The following is a 19,717-nucleotide window of genomic DNA, read 5'->3' on the forward strand; positions in this document are numbered from 1 at the left end:
CTACAATATCATGTACGTAAGCGGCCCTGTTGTTCGTAACGCGCAGTCGTTCTACAGGCTCAAAGTACGGCACCAGTATCTCCTGTCTAAGAAGTTGTAGTGTGCGCTGCAGAACTTCCACCCGTGTCTCTGAAGGAAGCTGACGAGAAACACCATCCGTTGTCATCGCGCCTACAGCGGCGGTGCGGGCTGCGGAAGATGCTGTCTCGCTTGTATTCATAGAGTCCATCAACTTCACGACGACGAAAGGCACGGCGACCCTAGACTAGTGTTGAGCATTATAGAAAAGAAAAGGGTTACGGCAAAATCCGTGCATAGGGACAGAAGGGGGAAATGGGCGCAAAGAAACAAGATAAACCGAGCAAACATGTTGCAACCACTTTGTGATGGGATGTTACGTGTACCATCTTCGAATAGGCCAGAAACGGCATTCGTTTCCACTAGTGGGGGCCGAGTCCCCTTAAAGCAACTTTACTCCGTTATCGTGCGCGCTGTCACACTCCTTGATCATTTGGAGACGCTACTGCAGAACCTGTTGGACTTGGGGGACGGAAAAGCAAACCCTGCAAAATATCACCCAGCAATTTTATGCCGTCCACTGTCCTAGCGGCTTCCTCGGCACGGGTAGCGATGACATCCTGTCCAGCCTCCCTTGCTACTGAGGCCACATCTAAGAGAAGTAAGAGCACAGCCGCATCCATAATCGACCGGTCGGCTAGCCGACAGCAATGCAACGGCAATCGTACGTCACTACCCGTCCCACTTCCAGGAGAGCACACCAGCTCAGGTGACAGAACAGGCCGTCGCAGTACGTAGCTGCGCCCACCACACACTAAGAGCGGATGTGGGAGAGTACAACCGTAAAGAGTGGACAACGCAACCACGAGATGCGCCGCGCAACCAAGAGAGAGACCCCATTCCTGCAGCAACTCGGTTGACACCCCCTCTGACTGGTTGAGTGTTGGCAAGCGGAACCCGCATATACTATACCCAGTGCCGGCCGCCGTGGTGTGGAGAGAGTTACCAGCGCAGCGGATGGGGAACAGCTCCCGCAACTCCACCACCCTGTAGTACCTCGCCCGCCCAAGCTGTGTGCGAAGGGAGGCATGTTTTCGCTCCTGCTCCTGCACCGTGCTGATGGACAGTTCCTGTTCCATCCTTTCCTGATCCAACTTTTGCTCTACCGTTTCCAGTTGCGTGTATAGTGACAGTGCGGCCCTCCGTTCATCCGCATATTCTCTACGCAGCTTCTCCAAGGACAGAAGTTCATATCGCTGCCTCTCGCGGGCACTCTCCAAGCGCGCCTTCAGCACGGCATGCTGCGCCCCCACCACCGCACCCTCTCCTCCCAAATAGCCGTACTTATCAGCCTTGTCCATGAGTGCCTTCTGCAATTTAGCCCTTGCTGAGCCGAATTCGTTCAAATAGACCCACGCCAAAGTGCCTGTCGAACAGGCCTTCAGGTCTCCGACCGACATATTCTTCAAACTGTCAATACGTCGCAGCAGCGCGCCGTTGCGGGTCTCGTTATGAGATGAGGTCACCGAGCCACCAGCTCCCCATGCAGTTGGCGCCGCCATTTTGAACAGTGATATTTGTGCTTCCGCAGAGTCCTCCCGCTCCGCACACATCCCTTGGTGTAGCGGAAAGAAAACACCATCGCTACACCGCAGTAACAAGACAAAAGAATGCAACCCATTGTCCACATGACAGGGCAGTTGCGGTAACTCATCCGCGGCTGTCATGCTCGGTGCTACAAACTGTACATGGGACGTCTCCACCAACATCTCGTACAGAAGCAAATCCGTATCAGGTGCCGGTCGTGGATCTTTCAGATGTGTTGTGCAGGAGTACAGAGAAAAGATAAACTTCGTCAGACTTGCGAATTGCATCCGCACCGATTCCGGAATATGCTGCCACACCGGATGCTGAGTATCACACTGAACCTCACTCATGTAAATGCAGCGACCCCCATCGGTGGAAGCCCTCTCAGCGACACCCGCATCAACAGCGGCCTCTAAACCTCTTTGGTTTGTGGTCTTCGGAGCAGAACTAATAACAAAATAAGATGATATGCATCGCCGATCATTCTCCTGGGCTTCTTTGCTTTCGCCATGTGCCCCCGGTTCATCTCCGGCGTTTTTTAGCGGTAGGTTGCGGGCGTAGATATGCAATATGTGCCGAAAACAGCGAAGCTCAGGTGGAACCACCGAACACGTCATGATGTTCAGTGGTACAGAGCAGGCAACACAAACTACGAAAACAAACAAGAGATAACTGTCCAGTTTGTCCCCCACTTACACGCCTCCCTGAGTGGGACAATGTGCCCCCTCCCTCCTTACTTCTGCCTTAGTTTTGCTTCTCCCCTAAATTACGTTTTCGGCCCTCGTACTATCCCTACGAGGGGAAGACGAATAGCTAAAATATATAAAAGTGAAAAGAAAATTATACAAATGAGTCACGGAAAGCCATGCAAACAAAGAGGATGGCGTGACCGAGCACTGAGCAACAGGGTGCAACAACAAGAAGCGAACATAAGCAGAAGATGAATACGGTGAGTGATCTGGTGAGGCGAGAGAAGGAGACACAAAAGCGGAAGAGGTGGTACGTTCATAAACATCACATGAACAGTACCCCTTTGCCATTCAGTCCCCACTCAGCGTCACCGTCACTGCCGTCGATATATTTCTGCACTTATCTCTCTTATTGGTTCCCGCTACTAGCTCCCAGCTTTTATCCCCACCTTCGTTACTTCTCAACAAGGTCCTTCACACTCAAACCCTCGCCGAACTTGTCCCTTAACCATTGCCGGTGGCTGCTGCACGCGAGAATCCTTCACAAAGGCGGGAGCACATGACATGTGCTGTCATCGGGTAGGCGCTGAGACAAACCTGCTGCGTGACATAATCCACCCCATCGAGACTTCCATCCTCAGAGCAACAAATGCAGAAAAAGCCCGCGACTCCCTTCAAGCCACCCTGCAGCTTGTCATCCACGGGGTTTTCCAGAGCTGCGCGAGCCAACTGCGTGGGGGTGCGAACAGGCGCACTATGGGCGTTGGTAAGTCCAATTACCTCTGCGCCATACGGAAGAACTGGGGCAAGCGAGCCAGGGAGTACTTGAAGCAAAACTTCGCCATCTTGCGACCGGACTACACCATCGCGTAATAGCGCCGCCACGAGACCCTTGAACCTGCGAAGCGTACGTGGTGGACGCAGTGAAGGGGAAACCTCAACAGTGCGGCCTCCACGGGAAAATAGGTTGATGAACACGCGTAACTGGTGTTGCTCTTGGGCAAGGCCAGAGTCAAACAGAGCGAGAAGACATTGATGAACGATATCTGGTCGCACGTCGCGCAGTGAAGCATTCGCAATGGTAGTTGACCCCGCGCGATCGTACGCGTCCACAACGCCCTCGCGCCCAAGCAGTAGTCCAGCTTTTTCGAGTATAACAACGACGGAGGGGCAACTAACAGCGGAAGCTCCCGATCCTCTTGTGGATAGTCCACGGCACAAAGGACGGTACAAACTGCTAACTGGAGAAGCGTTGTCCTCAACTCGCTTTCGTTTCGCCCCTACATGCATCCTAGAACTGAACTGTTGGCCACGTCGATTCGAAAGCGTGTGCGAGGGGGGCATACGGCTTCAGGACTCTTACTCGTACTCGTACTGGCTCCAGGTGCACAAAAACAAAGAACACGGCACGGGGGAAACAGGTGTACTTAACAGTTAGTTAAGTAAAACAAAGAAAGACAGTACAAGGGGGAAAAGCACACAATGTTCGCGTTGTAACACTTCATCGCACAATGCAATAAAGCACATGATACAAGAGAAAGCCAGGTCAAACACGTGGCAAGAGCGAAGCAAACAAAAAAAAAAAACACCACCGCATTGGCTCTTCGAATCTACGAAACGCAACATTTGATAGCACTTAGAGCCGCCAATCATATCACGTCACTCTCATGACTTGTGCATTTGTGCCCGCTCGATCCCCCACCTCTTGCGCCCGCCATTTTCCCCCACTCGCTCACTCAGTAAAGGAATATCAAAACGGTCCGGAGGGCCCCTCTGACGAGACAAATCTCCCCTGTCCGTTGCTCTTGATATCGGGGCGGAGCATCACAGCAGCAGCTGCAACAAGTTGCTCCACACGGGTCAATGTCTCTGTTTCCTCTCGCGTCAACGAACGGCCAACTGACTCCTGCGACTCCAAAAACAACCGAAGAGTCTCCTCACACTTCTGCAGCGGAAGAAGAAGTCTGCCGGGGGTACTCTGCGAAGAACAGTGGGAAGAATCACTTGACGCATCCACAGTGAGCTGCGATCCCTGTGAACCCCCTTTGGTTGCCTTTGTTTCTGAAGTTGGAACCCGACCCAAGTGGGGAAAAAGCATTTGCCAGACGGTAACTTGTGGCGCCAATAAGGCCTCGCATGAGTGCATGGTCACGTCGCCACCAGTAGTAAGCCCCTTCCCTTCCAGAATCTGACGGAGTGCCGTAGCGACAGAGCCCCCAGGACACAACTCCGCCACCGGTACCGAGGTTTCGCGCTGCGCAAAAAGGTACAAACACACCGCCGCGTGGTAGCGCAAGATCCCCTCCACACACTGAGACCTGTCGGCTGGCTCTCCGCTGAGCCTACTACCATGTGAGTCGCTTCCGGATTCCAAGGGTTTGAAGCTTATCTGCACCAGGCGGTGCAACAGTGTGCTATAGGCTGAATCACCACACTGTAAAAGCCCTGCAACAGCAACAATCTCCGCAGCTACAAATCGTGCACACACGCGAACATCATGCGACGAGTCAGCTGAGTTGTAAAGCGCCTCAATAGCACGTGTGGCAACAGAGAACAAGGGCACCACGTTGATGCTACGTGAACCGCTCGTGTGGTTGCACTGCCGCAAAATTTCAACAAGCTTTCCTGGGACCGATGTTAGAACCATGCACAGACGTTGTTTCTGATCCCCTTCATTGTGTGAAAAAGCGGATTGAAGCTCGTCATGGAGAGCCGAAACAGCCGTTCCCGGTGGAGTCGCTGACACCGCTGCACCCGCTGCGCGCTCATTACCGCTGAGCACCAGCATCTCCTCCCACCACCACTGATACACACGCGACTGGTGGTACAGTATGCTTACCATGCGATGAAACGTCGGACCTTCCGGAGGCACGGATCCAACCGTAGAGTCGTTCCTTGTGCCAGTGAGCACCTCAGGCGGGACTCGCAACAGGCGGCATATCTCCGCTGTAAGGACGGCTAGTAGATTGAGAAATCTGCGCAGAGTCTCCACTTTATCATGCTGCAGAGTATGTGATCTGCGCAGAGCACATAGCTGTCCCTCGCCTAGGAGCAGCAGCTCTTCCCCCAAGGTTCGACGCAAAGCGCCAGGAAGAGCGTGTAGCGCCGCCTCCCACACCAACAGCACCCGAGCGGCGCTAGTATCGTTTGGTACAAGAAGCGCGGCAAGCAAAATACTGAAAACCCGAAAGCGCTGTAGCACACCGCACATGAAGCCACTCCCATTCTTTTCGAGGTTTCCGTCCTGCTGATCCAACTGCACGCTCCTTCGAACGGTACTACGCAGCAGCAACATGAGCTGTGCCCCAAGGTCAAGCTCCTGTGACGACTCCATCGCTTCCACCTCATGCCCCCGACCTGCGTAGTACACCTCCCGTGGGAGCTCCTTTGCGAGCTGTGAGACGCGTTTGTGCAGTGCACAAGCCCCACTATCTTGCTCAACAAGGACAACTGTCATGTCTGGTAGCCACAAGAGTGAAACCTCCAACAACCGCTCTAGAGAAGCTGGCTTCTCCAACAACGGCACCATCGAACGCGCCATCGCCAACATGGCCGTCATTGCTGCCACCGCCGTTATAGAATCAACGTCCACCTCATCTCCCAACGATGTCGCTACCTCCGAAGGAGCAGTTCTCAGACACTTCACAAGCAACGGCGACCAGCCCCCATCCTCCCCAACCTGCTGTTCGCCCAGTGTTCCCCCTAAAGCTCCGAGTGTGCCAAGCAGCCGCACCCCAACTTGTTTCTGCAGTTGTTGCGCAGCCTCCCCATTCTCGGTAGTAACAAGTGTGAAGACGGTCGTGATATGAAGATCCAAAATCGAGTTAACAAATGCTTCATCCCGCACCGCAAACGACGGATGCTTCCTCACGGTCGAAACAAGGTATGAGGCCACGAAGGTTGTGAGTTTAATTTGTTTCGGATCAGACCAGTCGTGCGAAAAAATGTGGTGCTGTAGTTGCGAGAGCATGAAGTGTAGAATTTTGCAGTAAAGGCCCGCGGTAACATCTTTCAGGGCGGCAACTGAAAGCAGGAGTTTCCATGCAGTGTTCAGTAGCGACATGCTGTGGGAACCGCCAACAGAGTTACACAACTGCAGCAGTTCCGGAACAGCTTGCTTATGATGCAAAAGGACTGCGTTTTCATCGAGAGTCCGTATAGAGTCCGCCTTCCCAGATGACAAAGCCGTCCGGAGGGCGTTAAGTGTGCTTTCCTCACTACCATGTTCCTGTGTCATGAAAACAATCCTTATTGTTGATGAAGGTATGTATATATTTCTACGTAGACGCGTACGCAAAAATGTCCTTCTGCCCAAAACTCCCCTAGTAAATGCACAAAACGCACACATGTGTACAAACCCAGTAATTACAGCAAGGGGAAAAGGTAAGCGATTCAACGAGCGGAAGATAGTTCATACAGAATCATCGTGCTTGTACCTCATCGGCCAAGCACCGGGAGTTGCATAAATCGCAACAAACAGTCACACAGCGCTGTAGGGAAGGCGTGGGGGGAGGGTAAGGAGCTTTCTAAAAAATTAAAACAGAAACGAGATGAGGCTCCACTTCCGGTCGGCCATCACAATTCATCGGCTACTATGATTTTGCAGCTGTCTATAGTTTCGTGCCCCGAATGGCGGGACATGGTCATGCGTCCAAAACATTAAGAAAGGTATAACTAGATAACGATCAACACCACGCCCTTATGTACAAAGAACATATCTATGGTGACGGCTTTCAAAAAAGCACTCCGTGTATTAACACGAACCACTCTTTTCCGCCGACTCAAGAGGTGGGCACCACCCGTTTTCGTTTTGTTGCTTCTATCCCCTTGTAACGAACTGGCGTTCACATACAAGTCCTTTTTGCATCTATCTACTCTATTCGTTTAGCAGCGTGCTGACGGCTGTACGAACATATAAACAGACCGAAATGACGATAACAACAGCACTGAGTATACACAAATATATTCCTCACTTGTGTTGAAGCCTGAGAGCCATTGGTGGAGCCGGTGGCACGCGCAGAGTCACGCCTTTTCCGCCTGTCTCCTGGTGAACTGGCTTCCCTCGGGTACCACCCGGTGCAAGTAGAGACCCGGAGTTGGCTTCTTCTGTTACGCAGCGGTTTTGTGAACCACGAGCCACGCCAGCTCCGTCCACACACTCCGTTTTTGTTAGTGATACCTCTCCTTTGACCAATATTGCCTCCTCCAACTGCCGTACCCACTGTAAAAGATACTGAACTTGCGCAACCAACTGGGACTGACGCTCCTCCAACCGCGTGGTAGCTTCGTCGTGCTGAAGTTTCAGTGCATGGAAAGCTACCTCTAGCTCCTCACATCGAGCTTCCGCCCGCGTTGCACGCTCCTGAGCATCCCGAAGGGCTGACTGCATGAAATCCAAACGTGAGTCGATGACTGATGGTTCCCTCCCCACAGAATCGAGCGTAGTCGTACCCTTCGCCTTCCGGGCGAGGGACACAACCACGGAAGATGCCCTTGAGTTTGAGGGCGCTGACCGGTTCGAGGGCCTTCGCACACTCTCTGAAGGCGCGGCATAACTCTTGCCCGACACTCTTTGAGTGTGAGCATCAGATCCCGTACTTCCAACACGTTTCAAACCTTCCTGCTGCGGGCGCCTCGGATTATCGGCGCTCGAGCTGCGGGTAACACGACGTGGCTCTGTGACCGGGTCACTTACGACAGGCTTTTTGCGCGGGGTTGGAGTCCTCCGATTCCACCCCGGCTTTGCCGGCGACTCGTCACGGCGGGGCGGACGTGGTGAGGGAGGTCGAAGGCCTTTACCCCGATGTCTCTGGTCTTCCCGCTGCTCCAGAGAAGTGCCAATTGGCGTTCGGCATTTTGCTTTTGTGCACTCGCTTTGTGGTAGTGCACCCGCGACGGCAGCCGTCTCCCTCGTCGGAGCATCACAGTGCTTATGGACGCTGCGCAGGAGCTCTTCGATGTGAGCCATCCGTGCGGCGCTGTCAAGTATTGCTGTTTCGGCGCAAGCAACACTCTCAAGCACGCGGCCAGGGTGCGCTGTTTGATAGTGATCGGTCAGTATGCTGCCAGTCGAAGGCAGTGCGGGGGGTTTTCCCCAGAGGGAGCGAGCTGCGGTGACGGATGTAGGCGTTGGCTCAAGCAGTGGGACCCGCACGACGGGGGGTGGGGGAGCCACACCTCTTGTTGCCATGCCGCTCCTCACCGTATCTGTGTCCGTTTCGATCCCCTTGCGATGCTAGGAAACCTTGAAAACTTTACCCTCAAATTATCGGTGCATCGATACGAGCAAACGGGATAGAGAGAACCGCATCGCTAGTAAGTCAAGTGGCAGTGGCACCTCCGGTAAACGAAAGAAACAACGAGTCGCTCACCCCGAGAATTTGGACGCAAAAACAGAATGAAACAAAATGCAGAGCAACCCGATCTCCCGTGTCTTCATCAAACGGAGCAGGGGCAATATATACGGAGATGGAAGAAGTGATAAATGAACGGTTGTCGTTGTGCCTTTTGCAGCAGTCCATGGTGGGGTTCGCCCCGACTGGTTCGAACAGAGCGGAGAATAAGTAAGAGCACCCCTCCTACTATTTCGTCTATGTCCTTAAAACTTCCAACCCAAGTGCTCCACACCCACATACCCTCATGCACCATCTCATTTCAACTAATTACGTCTCATCCCCCTGCCACGAATATACAGGAATATAAAGCAATCTCCACCATTACCCTCACTTCCCATCGCTGTCCACCCGTTCTGAACGGACGCGGAACACACTCGGACTCACGGAAGCATTGCAGAGGCACCGCAATTCAGTCCCAGCGAATATGTTGGCGCAGAAACCACGCAGGGAACCCGAAGAAATGAACCGCACCCACCTAACCCTCTTCTCGGAGACTGGTGACAGGTCGAAACCGGGTCCCTGACGCGGTTACAAGCATGCAAAAAAAAAAAGGAAAAGGAAGAAACAACTTCTATGTGCACCTCTTTTATACTACATGTGCGCTCTGGTCATCCAACTGCGTAATAGCAGCAACTGGGTCGTCGCTGCTCATGGTCGCTTGAGACCTTGGAGAGGTGAGATGCGATAAAAGGTTTGCCAGGGCTTTGCACCAGATATCGGCCTTCGATTTGGATTCCGTGCTTAGCCTCAGAAGCCTTCTCGAAGTTTTCACGAGCAACGTATGCGGAGTGCGTGGGGCGCGAGTGGGACTTCTGCATTCAACTTCCTCTGATTCACATGTTTCTTTGTAGCACACGCGGGTGATATGATCTAACCTAATTTTCCTAGCGAATGTCGTCTCAAAGGTCTCCCAATGCGCCCATAAAAGGAATAAATTCACAATATCCACCCATACCCACCGCGGAGAGCAGGTGCCCGCCCTGCTGCTCCACTTGTAGAACCAGTCACCGCCACATAGCAAAGACACAGGCGCATAGGTGGTCAGCCTCAACTCATCAACCGGAAGCCTGGTCAGGGCGTTAGGACGCAGAGAAACCGTGCCTACGCCCCCCTGAGCACCCGGCAATGGTGCCACCTGCAGTGGAGCTGGTAAGGGCTTTGGTTCCTCCGCTTCAAGAAACAGCTCCCCTGATTGTAGTCTGTCACCCTCCAGCTTACCCGTGTCTCTAGAAATTGTATTCTGTAGGTGCTGCACCCGCTCACCGCGACGTGGTGTGTCAAGTGAAAAAATGGGGCAAACGGCAAGGCTATCTGCATGGCCAGTGCGGGAAACCGGCGTACAGTTGGGGCTGTCGTAGCGCAAAGGCTGAACACACGCTTCCTCAAGGGGTTGACGATGGACTAACCTCACAACGCACCGCCCGGGTGAGCCGAACCTGCGCATGCTCGAATCATTGGTGTTTTCCCCCGATGGGTTGAAGCACGCTTCAGGCTTGCTGTAAGAAAGCTGCGGTACTGTTCGGCCGATGGGAAATTCGTCATAAAGTGCAGTAACAGTGTTAATCGCACCCCTTTCGCCATTGACGGAAGAATAAAGACTGTTTGTCCGATGACATGCAGCCTCCCAGCGGCTCCCTTCACAATTACCGTTTCCACGGGGGTTACCGTGAGGTGATATGGGGAAGCTACAGTACCCCGTATCCGTGCTTAGCATTGTAAATCTTCTCCGGTTGCTGTCACTGTCCGGGTACGTGCTAACATTAATGACTAAGCACGGCACACAGCGGTCATCCTCCGCACCTCCCCGGGTGGGCTCCGCTGAGTGAGCAGACGAATTGCAGGTGCGGGTAACCTCCGGCACCGCATCAACTGCTTCTTGAGCACGGGGGCGATTTCCCGACACCAAATCCTTTGGGGACGTGGCAGACGATGCCCTTCTCGTTTCTGTTCCTTCGATTGCCTGCACTTGTTCATCCGTTGCTGCGGCTGCAGGAGGAGAACAGGATATGGTGACTGCGGCGTTGGGCGCGTTGCGCCGCCGACGCCTCTCCAATATCTTCTCTAGGTGTGCCTCGTGTACGGCGTCCATATCTCCACCGAGAAAGACATGGTTCGTTGTTGTTAAAATGATGGACACCACGAAAAAGAAAACACGAATAGGGTAATTCCTATTGGAGAATAAAACGATAATGCCACAATCGGGGGCGGGGTATTACCACATGCACAAGAAGTGGTGCAGAAGAAGGGGAAGAAAATGAGAGCCGCACCAAACCAGGGGATACCAAATTTTCACACGAGTGCGCACTGAAAAAAGAAAAAGAAAGAATCAAGCGATTGAAGTAGTTGAATGCATCATTTCTCTTGTGCAAAGGACTGTTTGCCCGCTAGCCCATGGAAAAGATCAAAATCTTCCCTTGATTCCTCCATCTTCTCTTGCTCCGCCTTAGTGTTTCCGAAAGGCTTCCTATCGCCAAACAGAAGAACCTTATCCCCCCGTTGTATCCCTGTGTCGGTTCCCGGGATGGTCCAGTAGGACTCCATATCCTCTGCAGCGCAGGGGGCGCGTAGAGCCCTCGGAACCTGGAAAGCGTCGACAAGGTTTACACACTGCGGCGCCATGACAGTAACAATGTTATCAAGATGGGAGCTGAGGATGCAGGATTTGCTGGGACTCATCATTTGTTGGGTGAGAAAGTAATCTAACCGGTCCTGCTGCCTGGAAAGGGCAAATATCCACCCCATGTCACGTAGTATTTTTCTCGCTCGAGGATCGGTACAGGCCTGGGTTTCGTCCATCATCACTTCCAGTGCGAACATTTCCATGTACGCTTCGCCGCAGTGCACCACCTGTTCGTGACGAAACATTACCCAGTCGTACCATTGGTGCTCGGAGCCGCCTTTACGCCTTTCTATTTCACGGGATTGCCGTAGGCGCTTCTTCTCGCGGTAATGCTTGTGACTAAAAAAAATCCGATGCCTTCCCAGATCCGCAATTCGTGGTGAATAAAAGGGGTTTTTAACGAACCTATCCAGCGCCGCAAACGACTGGAAACAACTGGAGAGCCACCAACCCCAATGGGTAGTGCCCACATTTTTGACGACCGATTTGAACGCCACCTCTCGAATAAGTGAAGAATGGTCCAACCCATCACGCCGCATCTGAACTGTTAAAAGGACGTCGCACGTTCCGGTGCTCCTGAGGGAGGAATGCACATCCATAAAATCATCCGCAAAACTCTTTAGAGTCGACAAATTATCCGTTAAGAAGTACAGGGTTCCGGCAAGTTTCATCTCATCTTCGTAGTCCGCCGGTTGTGCCTCTGGCTTCGTGAAGGCGGGAAGCACGCGCCGCCAGAGGGTCATGTAAACGTACGATGTACAGAGAAGCTTTACAAGAGGCGATTGGACATGTTGCACCCCAAAGACTGGGTAATTGCGTCGTCCATCAGGCCCCACCATCCACTTTTGTGCGACGTAGCGGACAATATTCGTCAAACTCCTCTTCAAGGTTCCAACGTAAAGTGCTCCGGATGCCAACCGCATTTGGCGGGTTAGTGCCTGTACGGATGTGAGAGTGGCAGCACCACCCGCAAATACAAGTTTTCCATCAACAATCTCGGACGGAAGAAGTAGGGAAGTAACAGGGATGGTAACATTCTCGAAGTGAAGGACGCCCACGCCGGCAGCAGTCATGGCTTCATTCTCTCCATTAATCGGCCTCGCACTAACGCCCTTTTTCAGCACTCCACCCTCCCTTAGTTGCACTGCGAAAGCATGAATCCCCATGTTGTCATCCTTGTTAAGCGTAAGGGTGGCAGTAACAATAGCCCAGTCCGCACACACGGCACCCACAACAGCAAACTTTCCCGAACCGCGCAGTACAAAAACATTTTCGCCGCGGTTGTAGCGCGCTTCTGTGTTGAGGGGGACGCCTTCAGCAATGAGCTCTCTGTGGGCAATTGCCCCAACAATGTGGCAACTGTCAACGTGGTCCAGCAGAAGTGCCTTCATTTCTTTCGACCCGTACAACGCTATCATTGCCGCGAAGGTGAAGTGGTCTGCAGCCAACAGCGCAAGTGGGGTACAACACATTGCGATGACCTCATAGAAGGTACAAAACAAGTGCGGGGTAGAGTTCACCTGCGCAAAAGAAAGAAGTCGCTTCTTGGCAATTGCACGAAGGAGCTGGACGGTTCGCTGAACAGAACTACCCTGGGACTGAGGCAGGTCATCACGCACGACAAAATTTGATGGGTTCCGGGGGAGCACCTCCATTAAAGCCCGCCGCACCTCCTCCTTGTAGTCTATATCGATGCCCTCACAAATAAAGCGGAATGTTGGCTCCTCAAATGCATGTTCCATGCTGTACATCTGCTGTGAAGGATTCAACTCGAAGTGCAGCTGAGGGGAACGATGGAACGTCCGCCGCTGAGCAGTTAGCGGCGCCTTCCAGCAACAGCTTTTAAGGCCCGTGTTCGCGTAAAGAAACCGATACACAATATTTGGGGGCAATTTTGAAAATAGACCCTTGCACATCATCTTCCTGGCCAGACAGGTCTACCGATAGCTGCACAAAAGTTTTGAGGGAGAACGTACTCATGGGTACGTACACAAAGTGGTGAAGAACAAGTAATAAAAAAAGTGTAACACCCCAAACCACACCACTGACCCGGTTTGGGCGCTGACCCCTGCCCTTATTCTTATCTCCCACCAAATCTAGGCGGGTCAACCAATTCCCGCTGCCTCGCTTTAAAACTCTTACCCTTTCCCTATTCGTAAGGAGGGAATGGATAATGCAAAACGAGGATATACATACACCGCCCATTATTGCTTTCCTTCCCCTCGAACACGTGCTCCTATGTGATACATATGATATTGTGACTCCTATTTCCCTTGCCTTGCCACAATTTTGGCTAAGCTTACCTTGACTCGGCATTCCCCAAGCAGACTACGTAGACACCTCGCTGCCACACTTACTCTATGTCCATCTCGTACCACTCGGAGTTGCCCGCCCAGTCTTCCGATGTCATGCGAGGATTGGGAACCGACAGGTCTGCTCGAGAAGCATTATGTGGGTTGCGATTTACCGTTGGAAGCTGCTTCGCTGGTTGTATCTGTTTTGTCGTGGTTCGACCGCCAATAAGCAGGACACAACTAGCATCGACAGCTACCAACCCTGAGTTTTCCTTCACAGTTTTTACGCGCACAAAAAGGGTAGTGTTAAATACCTGTTCCACACGACCAGTCTGGCCGTCGAGATGATACGGAGAGCTGTCGTCATTCTGTATAATCACCTCAGATCCACGGGTAATCATGTTGGCCAGCTGGTCCGTGGTTTGGCGCCGCCCAGTGAGGACTGGCTTGATCTGTGTGGTTGACAAGTAGCGCGTCTCCATCCGATCCGTCAAGACGCATACGTCGTTGCGGTTTAGGCGCACAACACAAGCGACGGATGAGGAATCCGGCAGCATCACTAGATCAAATAGTTTCCATGACCCCGAAGTATGGCCGAAGGAGCCAACGAGATTGCTCCGATGACAGTCATCTGCACGAACCACCAACTCGCGTGTAGCAGTAGCCCTATCGGAGAACACATGTACAACATCACCCAGCGCCTTCACCACCGTGCCACTTTCACCAGCATGCACACCCCCATCGATAACGACATGGGTCCCCTCGGTGAAGTGCTTCACACACAGTGGAAGCTCGACCCGAAGCTTTATTGTCTCGCCCTTCATGGGAACCCGACATGACAAGGCAACCGTATTTGTGTCCAGAAAAATATTTTCTATTGTCCCCACAGTTTCGCGCAGCTGTCCAGATACCACCCGCACCATGTCACCAATGCGCAGCCCCGCTGAGCCACGACCGTTGGAGGCGAAATGGGAAGCAGCCTCACGCACCCTGTTAAGGTCGCTGCTAAAGAAGGCAGCTAACTCCTCTACTGTGGGCTTCTCCATCTTAACCCCACTTATAACCTGGCTGAGGGACACGCTGAGGTGAAGGTATCCTTCGCCATCAAAAATGAGGTCACCCCACGTGTACATTTCACCCCGGTTATGAGCTCCTACGGCAAGATTTGGGACAAATAAGCGTTGGGGCATTCGCACCTCAGGTTTGTTGCAAGTTTTTCCAACGAAGTCCTCCCGAGGAACCACTTTAACCGTCACGCGTCGAGAGGCTGAGTCAACGGCAATTACCTGCGCGATATCCAGGCGGTATTGACGCCGCCGCAGCCGAACAAAGGAGCCTACACGAATCTTATCCTCTGAGGGCCGATGTTCCATCATCTGCATCAGCTCTGAAGGATTTACTAGAGAAATATTGCTTCGAAACAGGCCAACTAACCCGTTGATTGCATTCTCTACAAACGCTTTGCGGTGTGATTCAATATATATATATTCTTTCACGTGATCGAAGCAAAACACCGAAATAATACCCAGGTCAACTTTTCGCTTCTCATAATTGCGACCTATACGAAAAGCGTAGCATTTGTTTACTAATCGGGCGACAAGCACACGAGCCATGCGAGGGCGACACTTAACAGCGAAAACTTTGGGATCCGTATCCTGCGGCAGCAAATGCGAAGCATAACGTAGTGACGACAGCTTCCCTTTAGGAATACCAGAAGACAAAAGCGCTTCTGTTCGGTTCGCTTTTTTCCTACCAGAGCGGTACCGTTCTTCAATAGCACGCGCTACCTCTTCGGCTGTCATGTCCTCTTCTCCCTCAGGAAAGATGTGTCGTTTCCCTCCTTCGCGCATCGCCATCGGACCACCATAGACGTCACTTTCGCCGTCCTCATCACTTCCAACAACAAAACCATCGTCAGATTCCGTTTCCCCGCTCTCTGCAGCATCAATAACAAACTTGGATCGCACCCTTGGGTTCACGCCATCGCTCTTTCTCCCTCCCGAATGCTTAATACGTGATTTGGCCCCATGACGCGAACGCTTCCTCCTTTTATGTTTCCTGCTCTCTTCTCTTTCCTGCTGTTCTTTCTTGTAGACTTCGTCATAACTACCTTCTACTTCCGAGGGGTCGGAGGGAACCACAAGGTCCATTGGTTCATGGTCTGCAAGGAGATCAGCGAGTTCGTTTACACCTAGTTCGTCGGACATACTTCGTGACTACAACAAGGAAGGGTCAAAGTCAAAAATATATAAGGCTATGCAGGCAAAAAAAAAAAAAAAGTAGTTTTTTTTCTTTTGTTCAAAACCTAGAACGCGGCGAGCGAGTCAACCTCTTTATTCATCATGACCGTATCATATGCCCCAATATTCCACATTGTACAAATTGGTACTGCTGCCGCAGCCCCACACACCTCGTGCTTCATCGAACGAGAGCCTCTCAGTGGGAAATGGCACCGGGATAACAAATGCGAATGATCATGGTGGTACTCAGAACAATCAACGAGACCCCATGTGCTCAGAGTGCTCTATAAACTAACCTCCGCAAGCAAGCCAACTCCCTGTCCGTGATGGAACTTTCCAGCCCAACGTTTCCCCTTTGCATCGATATATGTCCCTTTACCATGCATTTTGTTGTTTTCCCACTGCCCCTCGTAGCGGGAGCCATCAGGCCAAGTATACGTTCCCGTCCCCCAAAACGAGTTTGCGTACATACTACCCTCATATGTGGCGCCGCTGGGAAACCGTAGCAGACCCTCCCCAGTCATGTCACCCTCAACCCAGCAACCGTCGTACACCAAACCGCCAGCATCTTTAAAGACGCCCTTCCCATGGTGAAAAGGTATGGGAGGGGGAAGTTCCTGCTGTTGTGCATTGCGCGTCGTTGGTGGGTGGGCAGATGGGAATTGTGATTTAGCCGTTCCATCAGCATTCGACTCACGGCGACAGAACTTTCCTTCGTACATACTTCCATCAGCAAAGCGGAAGGCACCAAACTCCTCTTCATCTCGGTGCTCTTCCTTCTTTCTCTTCATTCTGTCAGCGTCCCTCTGCATGATCAACCCACTTTAGATGTGCTTTTTTTTCTCCCTTTGGCACTCTGCGGTCCCCCTGATCTATCGTCGCTTCCGTAGCACAACTTGTGCGGGTGGGTTGGTACAAAACCGGTAGTACTTGTGCACAACGAGAATTTCACTAAGTTGGAAAGAACTTATTGCTGCATTCGATTCGCACGGAACCCCACAGCAAAGACATTATATATTTTTTGAGAAAAAATAAAGGAAGTGCTTAGCTGCTGTGAGGATGTTAGGAACGTCGTTTCATGAAACGAAGCAGCAAAAATATATAATTATATTTGCTGCTTTGCGCAAAACAACCGCGCCGTCTTGAAAAAGTGCGAGCGCACCGTGGAAAAAAAAAGAAAAGAAAAACAGCTTCAAAAATAAGGAAGTTCATACAACAACTAAATGAGGTTTGAGGACTGCCAACACGACCTGATGCCCACTTGTAAAATCCCATAGCAAACACCGAGCGCCCTCCTCCACCCCCTAACCAGTTCCGTTCTCTGCGTTACGTGTTAGGAAGAAGCGCTTATCAACCCATGTTGAGGTACAGCAAGCTACATACGTGGGTAACGCAATGCAAGCCAAGACACAAAACCGCGCCTCACTCATAATTTTACATTACTCGAATGATCGTCGGCAAAGCCATCTTCTACCCTCTTCAAAAAGGAACTTTTAAACTGAACGATGATGACGGTCATATTATCCGCACCAGGAGCAGCCGACACAGGAGCCAGGCAAGAGTCCATCAACCGTTCACATGCCAGCGAAAGATCGCCGTGGTCTCCCACCTCCTCTCGAACAAATTTAACAACCCTTTCGTTAGAAAACTTCTCCCACACGCCATCGCAAGCGATAACAACGAACTCATCCTGAGGCGTGAGCTTCACGTGAAGAACATCTGGAACCGCGCTTATCGCTTGATCCTCAGGTTTTAAATGGTGGTCCTTAAATGCAAAATCACCTAAAGCGCGGCTCAACGACAGTATACCATTTACACGCCCGTTTCGAACGTAATATCCTGCTTTTTTTATCCGCTCCTTTTCCCTGAGAAGAGTAGGTTTATGATCCTCGCTTAGAGGTAAGGGAACCCCTCCCCGACACATAACCGCACGGCTATCGCCAACATTACCGCAGTATAAATTATTCTGCACTAGCACTATGCAATTCCCCGTGCAGCCACTCTGCTCATGAGGCATACTCCTCCGAATAGCTGCATCGCCCGAAATGAAGGCTTCAAAAATCGCGTTTTCTACATTTCCCGAAACAAACGACTCACTTGAAGTTATCCATCTCGCCATATGTGTTGCAGCGAACTGAGCCGTTTTGCATCCCGAGTGTCCATCAAAGACTGCTGCCATAGCAGCGTCATGAGGAGATATATGAAGGGGGAGATTTGGTAGGGAAAGGTGAATGGCGTGGGCATCTTCCATTGTGCTCCTCCATCCCTGCATACTACTTGTGCCCACACGAATTTTATCATCCTCCATCAAAATCGAATACTTATCTCTTACTGGTGTACATAGCACCGCCTGTGCATGAGAAGCATATGCTCCAAATAAGTCCATTTTCTATTATCGTTCCTTTCTTGCTATACCAGTGCGCCTAGCTATAAGCTAGTGTCCCGAGAATAGAAAGGAAAAAACAAAGGAGAAAGCCGTATTGAAACGGACGTCGGAAGCATACGCAATCCACGTCTCACAACTTATCATTCAAAAAAAAAATGGAACGCAAACACAAAACGGTTTAATCCATAGGATAGAGGAAGCCCTCTTGTTAGTAACACCAATATCGTGGTTATTGAACTTCATCTCTTTTCTATTACTTCTTACCTCCTTTAGCTGCATTAAATTTGAAGAAGATTATATCACCGTCCCTTACCTCATAGTTCCTTCCCTCCTGATGTTGCTTACCTGCTTCGCGACAGGCAGCTTCACTCTCCAATTTTTCGTAGTCCTCCCAGTGAATCACCTCGGCACAGATGAATCCTTTCTCCATGTCAGAATGAATCTTTCCAGCGGCCTGAGGGGCTTTTGTGCCACGTTGTATTGTCCAACATTTCACTTCATCCGGGCCCGCTGTAAAATAGTGAATCAAGTTAATCGCATGGTAAGCACTGGTTATAATCTTCGGAACTTGAGACTTAGTTTTATTTTGCTTGAGAAATTCTTCGGCTTCTTCTGAAGACATATTAAGGAGGTTGGCCTCCATCTCCGCGGAAACTGGGATAAGAAGCTCCCCGGTATGCTTGTCGATCCATTCTTTTACCTTCGCAAGCCACTTACTCCGTTGACGGATGAAATCTTTCTCGGACATATTAGCCAGAAATATCGCAGGTTTTGCCGTCAATAGTTGAAGTGTATTGAGAAAGTCGATCTCCTTATTATTCCACTGATAGCACCGAACCTGTTCACCCTTCTCTAAGTGATCCCTTACCTTATGCAATATTTCTAGATCATTCTTTTTGGTTTTATCAAGTCCGCGATTGACTATCACAGTTAATTTATCAATCAAACCGTTGACAACCTGTAAATCCTTCAGTACGAGTTCTGAAAAGATGATGTCCAAGTCCCGGACAGGATCGAGTTCACCCTCCACATGAGTGATGTCTTCCTCCTCGAAAACACGGATCATATGAATAACACCATCACATTCATTGATGTGAGATAAGAAAGCATTGCCAAGCCCCTCCCCGTGACTGGCTCCGCGTACCAAGCCAGCAATATCACGTATATGAACCTGTGCTGGGACAACAGACGCCGGCTTGTTAAGCTGCACCACCTTGTCAAATCTGTCATCCGGAATGTTTATGTCCGCCGTATTAGGATCTATCGTGCAAAACGGACGATTTTCCGCTGGAACTCCCTTTTTGGATAACACGTTAAAAAATGTGGACTTACCAACGTTCGGGAGCCCAACAATGCCGACCTTCAGATTACTGCCTGGCCGCCCGAGGAGAACCGTAAGGGACTCCTGTGATTTGTCATCCTTCTTCTTAGGTGGCATATATTTCCTTCCAAGTTGAAGTTTAGTTAGCACAATTCAGGCGGCTAAGG

The 19,717-nt window shown here is 51.2% G+C and overlaps 11 protein-coding genes across 11 annotated transcripts; 1 reads left to right on the plus strand and 10 right to left on the minus strand.

The window, feature by feature from the left end:
• Nucleotides 1–494: 494 nt before the first annotated feature.
• TbgDal_II2980 (hypothetical protein, conserved) lies at nt 495–2,222 on the minus strand (the record flags this gene model as incomplete). Its single annotated transcript, XM_011773555.1, has 1 exon — nt 495–2,222. The coding sequence occupies one exon, from the start codon at nt 2,220–2,222 to the stop codon at nt 495–497; it is 1,728 nt and encodes a 575-aa protein (XP_011771857.1).
• Nucleotides 2,223–2,798: 576 nt separating this feature from the next.
• On the minus strand, nt 2,799–3,638 carry TbgDal_II2990 (hypothetical protein, conserved; the record flags this gene model as incomplete). Its single annotated transcript, XM_011773556.1, has 1 exon — nt 2,799–3,638. The coding sequence occupies one exon, from the start codon at nt 3,636–3,638 to the stop codon at nt 2,799–2,801; it is 840 nt and encodes a 279-aa protein (XP_011771858.1).
• A 406-nt stretch (nt 3,639–4,044) lies between these two features.
• Nucleotides 4,045–6,642, minus strand: TbgDal_II3000 (hypothetical protein, conserved; the record flags this gene model as incomplete). Its single annotated transcript, XM_011773557.1, has 1 exon — nt 4,045–6,642. One exon carries the CDS (start codon nt 6,640–6,642, stop codon nt 4,045–4,047), a length of 2,598 nt encoding a protein of 865 aa, XP_011771859.1.
• Nucleotides 6,643–7,263: 621 nt separating this feature from the next.
• TbgDal_II3010 (hypothetical protein, conserved) lies at nt 7,264–8,484 on the minus strand (the record flags this gene model as incomplete). The annotated part of the gene is made up of 1 exon (XM_011773558.1): nt 7,264–8,484. One exon carries the CDS (start codon nt 8,482–8,484, stop codon nt 7,264–7,266), a length of 1,221 nt encoding a protein of 406 aa, XP_011771860.1.
• Nucleotides 8,485–8,778: 294 nt separating this feature from the next.
• TbgDal_II3020 (hypothetical protein, unlikely) lies at nt 8,779–9,153 on the plus strand (the record flags this gene model as incomplete). The annotated part of the gene is made up of 1 exon (XM_011773559.1): nt 8,779–9,153. The coding sequence occupies one exon, from the start codon at nt 8,779–8,781 to the stop codon at nt 9,151–9,153; it is 375 nt and encodes a 124-aa protein (XP_011771861.1).
• A 122-nt stretch (nt 9,154–9,275) lies between these two features.
• On the minus strand, nt 9,276–10,778 carry TbgDal_II3030 (hypothetical protein, conserved; the record flags this gene model as incomplete). The annotated part of the gene is made up of 1 exon (XM_011773560.1): nt 9,276–10,778. The coding sequence occupies one exon, from the start codon at nt 10,776–10,778 to the stop codon at nt 9,276–9,278; it is 1,503 nt and encodes a 500-aa protein (XP_011771862.1).
• Nucleotides 10,779–11,041: 263 nt separating this feature from the next.
• TbgDal_II3040 (hypothetical protein, conserved) lies at nt 11,042–13,228 on the minus strand (the record flags this gene model as incomplete). Its single annotated transcript, XM_011773561.1, has 1 exon — nt 11,042–13,228. One exon carries the CDS (start codon nt 13,226–13,228, stop codon nt 11,042–11,044), a length of 2,187 nt encoding a protein of 728 aa, XP_011771863.1.
• A 434-nt stretch (nt 13,229–13,662) lies between these two features.
• Nucleotides 13,663–15,810, minus strand: TbgDal_II3050 (transcription initiation protein, putative; the record flags this gene model as incomplete). The annotated part of the gene is made up of 1 exon (XM_011773562.1): nt 13,663–15,810. One exon carries the CDS (start codon nt 15,808–15,810, stop codon nt 13,663–13,665), a length of 2,148 nt encoding a protein of 715 aa, XP_011771864.1.
• A 317-nt stretch (nt 15,811–16,127) lies between these two features.
• Nucleotides 16,128–16,655, minus strand: TbgDal_II3060 (hypothetical protein, conserved; the record flags this gene model as incomplete). Its single annotated transcript, XM_011773563.1, has 1 exon — nt 16,128–16,655. One exon carries the CDS (start codon nt 16,653–16,655, stop codon nt 16,128–16,130), a length of 528 nt encoding a protein of 175 aa, XP_011771865.1.
• Nucleotides 16,656–17,269: 614 nt separating this feature from the next.
• On the minus strand, nt 17,270–18,229 carry TbgDal_II3070 (protein phosphatase 2C, putative; the record flags this gene model as incomplete). The annotated part of the gene is made up of 1 exon (XM_011773564.1): nt 17,270–18,229. One exon carries the CDS (start codon nt 18,227–18,229, stop codon nt 17,270–17,272), a length of 960 nt encoding a protein of 319 aa, XP_011771866.1.
• A 253-nt stretch (nt 18,230–18,482) lies between these two features.
• Nucleotides 18,483–19,667, minus strand: TbgDal_II3080 (GTP binding protein, putative; the record flags this gene model as incomplete). The annotated part of the gene is made up of 1 exon (XM_011773565.1): nt 18,483–19,667. The coding sequence occupies one exon, from the start codon at nt 19,665–19,667 to the stop codon at nt 18,483–18,485; it is 1,185 nt and encodes a 394-aa protein (XP_011771867.1).
• Nucleotides 19,668–19,717: the final 50 nt, after the last annotated feature.

This window comes from Trypanosoma brucei, chromosome 2, assembly GCF_000210295.1.
Source record: "Trypanosoma brucei gambiense DAL972 chromosome 2, complete sequence".
In the NCBI taxonomy this organism is placed as follows: Eukaryota; Euglenozoa; class Kinetoplastea; order Trypanosomatida; family Trypanosomatidae; genus Trypanosoma; species Trypanosoma brucei.